This window comes from Chiloscyllium plagiosum, chromosome 24 (genome assembly GCF_004010195.1).
Source record: "Chiloscyllium plagiosum isolate BGI_BamShark_2017 chromosome 24, ASM401019v2, whole genome shotgun sequence".
NCBI classification, from domain to species: Eukaryota; Metazoa; Chordata; class Chondrichthyes; order Orectolobiformes; family Hemiscylliidae; genus Chiloscyllium; species Chiloscyllium plagiosum.
Window position 1 is genome coordinate 5434820 of NC_057733.1, and position 11421 is coordinate 5446240.

Genomic DNA, 11421 nt, shown 5'->3' on the forward strand with positions numbered 1-11421 from the left:
GCTGTGAGGCAGCAGTGCTAACCACTGTGCCACCGTGCCACCCACGATGTTTCTGTCATTATGTTATGGAATAGGCCCTCGACTTTGTAGTGATCAGGATCTCATGGGAACGCCAGCAATGTTCGGGGAGGTTCTGCCTGTTTCATTAAAGGTACCCCTGTCCATGTAGAGTCTCTCCAGTGTGCCAGCGCACACTTGCTGTTGTCACAAAGATCTCCCAGGCTGCGGTATGGTTATGTGATAGCTAGATATTGCCCCCTAAAGCCAGTTATACTGACAATCTCACTGCTGTTTAAATTTACCTTTCAGTTCCAGCATCATTGGATGGTGCCGTTAGTCCTCCACGGAACATCTCCCGGGCTGGTTCCTCCAAGAGGCACTGCAGGTAACTTTATCATTTCTGTTTATTTCTTTCTACACATTGCTTTCAGGCAATTTATAAAAAATGCGATTGAATAATTCTCTTTTCGATAATGTGTCATTGGTGAAGCTTTGGGTTTATTATTTCTCCAGCTGTGTTCTCTCTGGTGCGAGGTATCATGGGTTTCTGGTTGTTTTGTTCCCATCTCCTCAAGGCCTTGACCAATGGAGCTCACACCCTGTCACCTGTCCTTGACCAACCTGTTGCCTTTTATCTTCAATGGTTTCCTAGTGTGATGGAGATAGTAGGTGGGGAATTATGGTTTTGAGGGATGGGAAAGGAAACTTTTGACCAGTTGTAGGGATAGAATAAGGTGGGAGCAATTGTTGTTATCTCAGGAATGTTTGATGGGGCAGAGTAGAGGGTATGTCATCTTTATTTCAAAAGAATTGAAGGAAATTTGTTTTGAGTTCAAAGCATTCGAGGGACCTTTAAGTTCTAACGAGTCATGGAAACTTTACTGTTCTGCTTAAAAAGAATAGAGTGAGCTTTATTCTGGATATAACCAGGTGCCGTCTCTGTCCCAGGATTATCTGATGGGTCAGTGTGCAAGGGACTTGACCACTCTGTTTACCCCTCGCTTAAAAGAGTAGGGAGGGAGTGATAAAGGAGAGGGGAGAAAAGAGAGGATCAGGAGGGAGGAATATATGGGGGTCAGGGATAGTGTGAAAAGGACAATATGGCGAAGGCAGTGGATGGTGAGAAGGGGAGGGGGAGCTCAAGAGTGTGAGGTAGTTGATAGGAGCGAGGAACAATCGAGATGTGAATGCCTCTCACATCAGAAGCAGAAAATCTAAGCCAGTTTCCTTGCAAAATGCTGTGTTACAACACACACACTCTTACACAGTCCATTATGTACATCATGGGACATGGTCCAAAACCCCCCTCTAAGGAAAATGGAAGAAAACAAGAAAAACAATAGCAAAGAAGATGATAAGGAGCGATTGAAGCAGAACAGGTGGCAGGAAGGCAGAAAGATGACTGAGAGGCACTGACTATCCTTTGTATCGAATTTGCACTGAACCATACCATCAACTGAGCTGCACTTATTGTGCAAGTCAGACAGAAAATTCAATTGCCTCAAGTTTTCTAAGGATTACTCCTGACTTTAATGACATCTCTTTACAGAGTATGTTCCTCATCATTTTTGGACAACTGTCTCTCCCAGTTTGTTTTTTTTGCAGCATTTCGGGGAGTCCATGTGTGTGCATATTCTTACTGTGTGAACAGCGCCCTGTATAATATTATGTATGCAACTTTCAGCAGACACAGGTGTGCCATATTGTGTCTGGCTGACCATCCTCAATTGTTGTCTGTTAAATTCTTGGCAAACTCAGGACACTTTAGGATGTGCCTGTTGCGATCCAACAAATTAGGTGACCTGACAGAAATTGACAGGTGTCTAGATTAGAGTGATGCTGGAAAAGCACAGCAGGTCAGGCAGTATCCGAAGAGCAGGAAAATCGACGTTTCAGGCAAAAGTCCTTCATCAGGAATAGAGGCAGAGTGTCTGCAGAGTGGAGAGATAAATGAGAGGGGGTGGGGGTGGGGAGAAAGTAGCATAGAGTACAATAGGTGAATGGGGGTGGGGATGGAGGTGATAGGTCAGGGAGGAGGGTGGAGTGGATAGGTGGAAAGGAAGATAGGACAGGTCATGATGGCGGTGCTAAGCTGGAAGGCTGGAGCTGGGGTGAGGTGGGGGGAGAGGAAATGAGGAAACTGGTGAAATCCACATTGATGCCCTGGGGTTAGTATTCCGAGGCAGAAGATGAGGCGTTCTTCCTCCAGGCGTCGGGTGGTGAGGGAGCGGTGGTGGAGGAGGCCCAGGACCTGCATGTCCTCGGCAGAGTGGGAGGGGGAGTTAAAATGTTAGGCCACAGGGCGGTGTGGTTGATTGGTGCGGGTGTCCCGGAGATGTTCCCTAAAGCACTCTGCAAGGAAGCGTCCAGTCTCCCCAATGTAGAGGAGACCACATCAGGAGCAACAGATACAATAAATGACATTTGTGAAAGTGCAGGTGAAACTTTGATGGATGTGGAATTATGGAAGATGGACTGTTCTACGTAGCTAACAAAGAGACCGGCGTAACTGGGCCCCATACGGATGCCCATAGCTACTGACAGGTGACTGGTCAATTTCTCAGGGCAATGTCTTGACCAAACACAGTCAACTTGCTGGGTTTAAAATTTATACAAACCCTGACAATTAACTGTCAATCATCATCAGCCTACTCCATGGCAATGTCTCTATCAATCACTTTCCAACCAATCACCACTCTCCTCTTATACAGTACTAATGTTATTTTTCCCATAAAAGTGGCATAATTTTGTGATAAAGTTTTTTTTCAGAAATATTGAAGTAATTTCTAACAATAATAATAAAAACAAGGCTCCACTAAAATGCCATCATATTTCTGTCTTTTAGATGCCTCGAAGCTGATTATTGATCCAAAGGAATTAAATGAAAACTCCCACTTGGTCCAGTTGGGCACAGAGAGAATAAAACTAACCAGAGCCATGGCACAGACAAGAGCAGCTGCTGAAGTTGGAGAGTTGCTCACCAGTTTAAACAGCTGTCACCATTTTACTGCAGGGATTGCCTTTTCACAAGCCTCCAGGTTGCCTGTGCTGACCTGGGACTTACAACTGTGTAAACTAGAAAGGCTACAAGAGTATCCATTCTTTGAGGAGGAAAGTTTTGGGTGGGAGTTGAGAACATGTCCTGGTGTTCGGTCATCAATCCCACCCACCACTTTCCTCCCAGTGGTCGGGTGAGTGAGTTGTTGTGTGCTTTACTGCCCATCTGGCAGACTTAGATGGAATCTAAATTACCATGTTAGGTATATAACGGGACTGGGGTTTATCCAAGTGGCACCTTGTCAATTTACAGCGTGATGTGCACTGTGAATCTGGAGCTGTCTTTAAAACTCACCGTGCTGTTCATTTTGTCTGTCTGGGTCAGACTCATTTCTAAGTACTTGCAAGCTCAGGTAGCAAGAGGCAGATTGGAATTTCTTAGAGTTGCAATTGTTTCTCAGCTGTGTCCTTGTGCATGTGTTCTGAAGGCATCAGCTCAACTCAAAAATGGTCATTTTGTGTGTAGTGTAGGTGTGTGTGTGTGTGTGTGTGTAGTGTATGAGCTGAAAATGTGTTGCTGGAGAAGCGCAGCAAGTCAGGCAGCATCCAGGGAACAGGAGAATCGACGTTTCGGGCATAAGCCCTTCTCCAGGAATCATTCCTGAAGAAGGGCTTATGCCCAAAACGTCGATTCTCCTGTTCCCTGGATGCTGCCTGACCTGCTGCGCTTCTCCAGCAACACATTTTCAGCTCTGATCTCCAGTAGCTGCAGACCTCACTTTCTTCTGTGTGTAGTGTATGTTGAGTGTGTGTGCACGCACGCATGCCTGGACATCAAATGCTGCTTGGCTATTTCACCATGGTTGGTACCGCACCAAACCTGGTAACAGCCAATAAAAACAGACATTCACCTTAAGAAAAGGTTGCTATGCAGCTAGGAGGAGCTGGTTCCCAGTCTGATCAACCTCACATTAAGGAATGATCCTTGAGCTGTGGTCGAGAGTACTTCAATACTTAATAGATCTTCCCATTATGAGTCTTGCATTAGAGTGATAGAATCCCTACAGTGCAAAAGAAGGCCGCTTGGCCCATTGAAACCCACACCAACCCTCCAAAGTGCATACCACCCAGGCCTGTGTAACCCTGAATATCCCATGGCCATTACATCTAACCTGCACATCTTTAGACTGTGGGAGAAAACTGACGCACTCAGAGGAAACCAACGCAGACACCAGGAGGGCATGCAAACTCTACACAGACAGTCGCCTGAGGGTGGAATCAAACCTGGGTCCTTGGTGCAGTGAGGCAGCAGTGCTAACCACTGAGCCGCCATGCCAGCCCCAGCAGCCAAGCTCATTGTAACTTGAAGTCTTTGATGTGAATCATTTGAGCTGCCTAAGCCAAATGAGCTGCCATGGTTGCAGAAGCTAACACAGGCAGTAAGGGCTGGGTGGTAAATCCTGGCCTTGCCAGTGAGACACACATCCAGGAGTGATGCGAAGCCTGCTGAGGCCTGAGTCAGTGTACTCCTTCGAACAAAATCAAAATCCTGGGGATGATGGAAATCTGAAACAGACACAGAATGCTGGGCAAACTCAACAGGTCTGGCAGTATCTGTGGAGAGAGAGAGACATGGTTTTGAGTCTGGTATGACTTCTGCATAATGTCTGAAACTCTCTGTGTATTCCTCAGTGCTGTCCTTGATTTGTGACAGTGCCCAAACGCTCTTTGTTCTGTCTGGCTATTTTACTTACGGAGCCCGCACTGTTAATCGAAGGAGTGCTGATGAGGCAGCCCATACGCACATTGGGTGGATTTCAGACAGGTTTGGAGGTGGAGGATTTTTAATTGGGCAAGAGGCTGGGGGTTAGGATCCCACTGTACATTCAGGTCAGGAAAAGCCATTTGGCCCATTCAGCCCACACCAACCTCCAAAGAGCATGCCACCCTATCTGTGTCACCTTGAATTTCCCACAGCCAATCCACCTAACCTGCACATCTTTCGACTGTGGGAGGAAACCCACGCAGACACTGGGAGAATGTGCAAACGATAGTCACTCGAGGCTGGATTTGAACCTGGGTCCCTGGTGCTGTGAAGCACCTTGATGCCATTTGAGGTCCTTAGATGGCCAATGCATGACCACTTATGGCCCTCATTCCCAATGTCACTGGTATTCAACCATGATGTGTGTTTGTTTGCTGGCTTCCAAGGGAGATGGGTCATCAGTGGCACATATGCAGGGACCAGCAATCGGGTGGTGGCCTTTCAGAGCCATGTCCCTGGCCTTCCCACTGATCCTCTACAGCTCAACCAATACATTCTTCCTCATGACCACACCCTGACTCAACTAAGGGCTGGGCCCCTCATTGATTCTTGGCCTCAGCTGAGTTAATTATTTCCACCATTGCTCCTGGTGACACTGCTTTCAATGGAGAGCTGTTGGCTGGCGGCATTCAGAGGGGCAGATGAGATTCCTGTCTCCCCTCAGCTACTTGATCCATTGATAGCCACTTAAATGCCAGATTGTCCCTTAATACAACTTGTCTTCCCCATAGGAGGCGATATGAAGCTTTCACTGCCCAGACCTCTATCACCTGCATCTAATTCTGCCTTCTACATGCAAAGAGAGCAAGTCTCAAGCCATTCCTCACAGGGATCATTGTGCCAATTTTCTATGTCATTGCAATGACAGGGTAAGAATGAGCACCCTTCCTGAGAATAGCCCATTCATCGAAGTGAGCAATGGGGAGTGGGAGGGCAGAGGGGAACACTGTCAGCAATTCCCAGTTCACAATCTTGATGGACACAGCCTCAAGGCAGGACCCAAGCCTTTGACAAATTTTCTCCACTCCTGTCAATTACTGGAAATGTAATTTCTACCATCTTCAGTGCCTTGAATGCTAATTTTTTTGTACTTTATTGTCTTCCAGTTATTCTGTTACATATATAACATATTTTAACATTTGCTACAGATCTAAGAATTACTACTTGAGCCTGCAACATTTCTGAAAACATTAATTAAACCTCGCTTCCTACATTCCAATTATAGAGGAAACGTACTATAAATGGATATTTATATAAAATAAACTTTGTTACACTCCTCCACAAATGAATGAGATTTAGATCAATAAAATCTGCTTATATGATCCTTTGTGTGTGATGTGGTTCTGAAATTATATACCGAATGATTAGACCTTACATAACTCCAAATGCTGTCCTGAATATTGTCTCCAGGTGGGTTTTGTGTTCATAAGTTCCGGAATGTTCACCTACCAAGGCAGACAAACAGACTCAAGACTTAACAGTCAGTAAATTCTTGCTTGAGACAAGATCATTTAAAGATGGGAGACAACATTTTGTCCGTTCAGTGAACCCATTTACTCTTTGAACAAATCTCCAAGGTATTTATGGTTGTTTGTCAGGAAAAAAACATGTTTCAGAAATGATTTGGGAGAGTGACACTATATTTGAGTCAGAAAAAACATGTAACTACATGCAGCAACCTCTAACTGTTTCAAAAATAAAGAATATATTCTTCAGGTGATTGATCAATTTTGAGAGTGAGAAGAGATGGGATGTGCAGTTACAACGAAGATGAGGGTCAATGAGGCCATTTTGTCTTCTCATACATCAGGGACAACAAGATTCTGGAGAGGGACAATGCAGAGGTTGAAGAATTACTTGACCATTTACTCAGTGAACATCTTATTGAGATCAGGGCTCACCATCCATGTTAAGAGTTTTGATTGCATCAGCATCACCTCTGCCTCACAGCCAGCACATTGGAATGGGAATGAATACGTAAACATTGTTAATTCCTGCTTCACATTCAAAAATTTTGTCTTGCACAAAGTGACAGTTTGTCAATTGGTCATAGGGGTTCCGTCATCTAACTAAAATAAACATCAAGACAACATTATATTAAATGATGCACTCATGTTCAGCTTATAATGCAGTTTGAGAAACTCAAAAATGTTTTCCTTCTCTACGATAAAATCAATACAGACTGAAAGATGACTGCTCAGATGCGTAGGAGATTTAGATGAATAAAATCTATGCATATGCTCTTTTATAGAGTCATACAGTATGGAAACAGACCCTTTGGTCCAACCAATCCATTCTGAACATAATCCTAACTAAATGAGTCCCACCTGCCTGCTCCTGGCCCATGTCCTTCCAAACCTTTCCTATTCATGGACTTATCCAAATGTCTTTTAAATGTTGCAATAGTACCACATCCACCACTTCCACAGGAAGTTCATTCCACATGCGAACCACTCTTTCTGTAAAATATTTGCCCCAAAGTCTTTTTTAAATCTCTCTCCTCTCACCTTAAAAATGTGCTCCCTAGTCTTGAAATCTTCTATTCTAGGGAAAAGACAATGTCCATTAACTCTATCTATACCCCTCGTTATTTTATAAACTTCGACCAGGTCACCTCTTAATCTCCGACGCTCCAGTGAAAAAGTCCCAGCCTATCCAGCCCCTCTTTATGTGTGATGTGGTTCTGAAATTACATGTCAAATGATTACACCTTATATAACTCCAAATGCTGACCTAATATTGCCTTCAGGTTGGCTTTGTGTGCATAGGTTTGGGAAAACCAGGCCTAAGCTGGTATAATTAACTGTCAGTAAATCCCTGCTCCAGACAAGACCATTTAAAGATGCTGAGCTCAATTCTGCTTCCCCCTTTAATTAGATTATGGTTAATCTGCACCCTAACCTTATTAATAGCTTCACATCCCTTAATATTCATGACCTAATAACAATCAACCAGACAGTTTTGAAAACTCCACAGCCTTCATGATGAGAGTTTTGCAGACTTTTGTGAATTTCTGTGTGACTAAGTGTTTACTGATTTCTGCACCATTATTGAATCTAGCTCCAATGTTAAAGTCAGTTTTCCTTTTCCCTGATTTCCTCGCCAGAGAAGAAAAAGTTTATCTAACCTACCAAACCTTTTTAAAGAAATCATTTTAAACACCTTAGTTAGATCACTCTTTAATATTCCCGATCCGAGAGAATACAAGCATGCTTTATTCTACTTCTCTCAGGCGATAGTTGCTTGGCGGTACTGGAATATTGTCAGAAAAAGACATCTTGTTGAAGCTTTACATCTTATACAATTGAAGACAATTTGCAAGGATACCAAAAGGGGAACCACATTATTATATTGTATGAAAAGTGGATGCTGAATGATTGGCAATTAGACTGGCATTACCAGTTAGCTGGTCACTGACTGTTAATGGAAAAGCCTTGTTTTAATTTAAACTAGACAGGTTAATGCTACTTGCTCATGGACCAGAGAATGGCTGATCCCTGCTTTGCTGGATTGAAACAGGTGCAATGAGTGAAACTATTCTTTCTGTCTAGATATGTAGTGTCCAATATGTACATATATGCCACACCACAGTCCTGACAGACAATCTTAAATTGACTGGCAGCATAAATGACAAGATGAAAATCTTCAATAACTGTGTGGTTTTTTTTTCTTAGTTGGTTTCATCTTTAAAAAGATGGACAGATAGCCGAAAAATTTCAAGATTTGGATAATAGCGAAGGACAATTTGATTCACAGTTCAAATCTATTCCAACACTTTATGTTTAAAACATGACTTTGTGTATGCATTTCATTGCTATGACATAAAACAATGTATCAAACTGTTTTGGCAAATGGCATTCACTCTGTATTTGAAGTGAAACTTAATTCATTGTTTCATAGTTTCATAGTAATAGAAGCAGGAGTAGGCCATTTGGCCCATCGAGCCAGCTCCGCCATTCATTAAGATCATGGCTGATCTCTCCATCACCTCAGCTCCTCCTACCTGCGTTACCCCCAGAACCTTTAATTCCCCTACCATGCAAAAACCCATCCAACTGTGTCAAGAAAATATTTAATGAAGCTGCCTCTACTTCTCCCTTGGGCAGAGAATTCCAAAGATTCACTATTCTCTGGGAAAAGCAGTTCCTCCTCATCTCTGTCCTAAATCTACTCCCCCTAATCTTGAGGCCATGTCCCCTAGTCCTAGTCTCACCCACCATTGGAAACAACTTGCCTGCCTCTATCTTATCTACCTCTTTCATAATTTTATATGTTTCTATAAGATCCCCTTTCATCCTTATAAATTCTAGTGAGTACAGTCCCAAGCAGCTCCAACCTCTCCTCATAGGGTAACTCCCTCATCTCCAGAATCAACCTGGTGAACTTCCTCTGCATCCCCTCCAAAGCCCCTTCCTCAAGTAAGGAGACCAGAACTGTGCACAACACTCCAGGTGCGGCCTCACCAATACCTTGTACAATTGCAGCAGAACCTCCCTGCTCTTAAATTCAATCCCTTTAGCAATGAAAGCTAATATTCCATTTGCCTTCCTGACTACCTGTTGCCCCTGCAAATCAACTTGTAACGATTCATGTACATGCACTCCTAAGTCCCTCTGCACAACAGCATGTAGCAATCTTTCACCAGTTACATAATACTCTGACCTACTATTTTTCCTTCCAAAGTGGATAACCTCACATTTACCAACATTGTATTCCATCTGCCAGACTCTTGCCCACTCACTTACCCTATCTAAATCTCTCTGCAGACCCTCCACATCCTCTGCACAGTTTGCCTTTCCACTCAGTTTAGTGTCACCAGCAAACTTGGGTATGTTACTCTTGGTCTCCTCTTCCAAACTGTTTACATATATCATGAACAGTTACAGGCCCAACACCGACCCCTGCGTCACCCCGCTCACCACTCAACATCCAACCAGAGAAACATCAATTTATCCTAATTCTCTGCTTTCTATTGGTTAACCAGTCCTCTATCCATGCTAATACATTCCCCACAACTCCATGCATTCTTATCTTATGGATGAGTCTTTTGTGCAGCACCTTATTGAACACCTTCTGGAAATCCAAGTATACAACACCTACCTGTTCCCCTCCATCCACCGCTCTTGTTAAATCCTCAAAGAACTCCAGTAAGTTTGTCAAACACAACCTTCCCTTCCTGAATCCATGCTGCGTCTGCCTGATGGAACCTCTTCCATCCAGACGTCTCGCCATTTCTTCTTTGATAGCCTCCAACATTTTCCCATCTACAGACGTTAAGCTTAACTGGCCTACAGTTACCAGCCTTTTGCCAAGTCCTTTTTTAAACAGCGGTGTGATATTCACTGTCTTCCAGTCTGCCTGGAGTCCAGTGAATTTTGGTAAATTATCACTAACGCATCTACTATAACTTCAGCCATTTCTTTCAGCACACTGGGATGCATTCCATCAGGACCAGGGAACTTATCCATCTTTAGACTCTCAAATTTGTTCAACACCACCCTTTTAGTGATAACAATTGAATTGAGGTCCTCACCTCCCATCATGTAATTAACATAATTCATTGGCATGTTAGACACATCTTTCACTATGAAGACTGACACAGTCTTGGCTGTTTCAGCATTAGAGCTTAAAATTAGAGCCCTACTTATGCCCGAAACGTCGATTCTCCTGCCCCTTTGATGCTGCCTAACCTGCTGCGCTTTTCCAGCAACACATTTTTAAGCTCTTATCTCCAGCATCTGCAGTCCTCACTTTCTCCCTGTTTCAGCATTATCCAATATTAATTCCCCTTTCTCATTCTGCAAGGGACCTACTTCCACTTTAGCCATCCTTTTCTATTTTGTATACTGATTAAAAACCTTTCCTACCTGTTAGTGAGTTTTGAGACGATTTGTAGCTCAGGTTGAGGTTCTAGGTGTAGGTTTGCTCGCTGAGTTGGAAGGTTTGGTTTCAGACATTTCGTCATCATAGTAGGTAACATCATCAGTGAGCCTCCGGACGAAGCACTGGTAATATGGCCCGCTTTTTATTTATGTGTTTACGTTTCCTTGGGTTGATGTCATTACCTGTAGTGATGCCATTTCCTGTCATGATGTCAATTTTCTCAGGAGGTGGTAAATAGGATTCAAGTCAATACATCTGTTGTTAGAGTTCCAATTAGAATGCTACGCATCTAGGAATTCTCGTGTGTGTCTCTGTTTGGCTAGTCCTAGGATGATTGTGTTGTCCCATCGAAGTGGTGTCCTTCCTCATCTGTATGTAAGGATACTAGTGAGAGTGGGTCATGTCTTTTTGTGGCGAGTTGGTGTTCATGTATCCTGGTGGCTAGTTTTCTGCCTGTTTGTCCAATGTAGTGTTTGTTACAGTTCTTGCAAGGTATTTTGCTTGTTGTCTGTATAGGGTATTTCAAGTTCATTAGCTTGATAGAAGAGGATGAAATAATGGTCTCTTTTGATGAAACAGCCCTGTTCACATCCATCATCTTCAACCTGGTGAAGGAAACACTGACTACGTTATTAGAAGAACCAAGGACACATACTAGGTAAAAACAATGACTGCAGATGCTGGAAACCAGATTCTGGATTAGTGGTGCTGGAAAA

The 11421-nt window shown here is 43.4% G+C and overlaps 1 protein-coding gene across 1 annotated transcript in view; it reads left to right on the plus strand.

Annotated features, from left to right (window-relative positions):
* The window catches only part of LOC122562000 (E3 ubiquitin/ISG15 ligase TRIM25-like), a 19816-nt gene extending 16236 nt beyond the window's left edge, over positions 1-3580 (plus strand). The window contains exons 6-7 of the mRNA XM_043714368.1: positions 310-385; positions 2846-3580. Coding sequence (XP_043570303.1) covers positions 310-385; positions 2846-2867 — 98 coding nt within the window. The 3' untranslated portion in view covers positions 2868-3580. The remainder of the gene's footprint in view (positions 1-309; positions 386-2845) is intronic.
* Positions 3581-11421: the final 7841 nt, after the last annotated feature.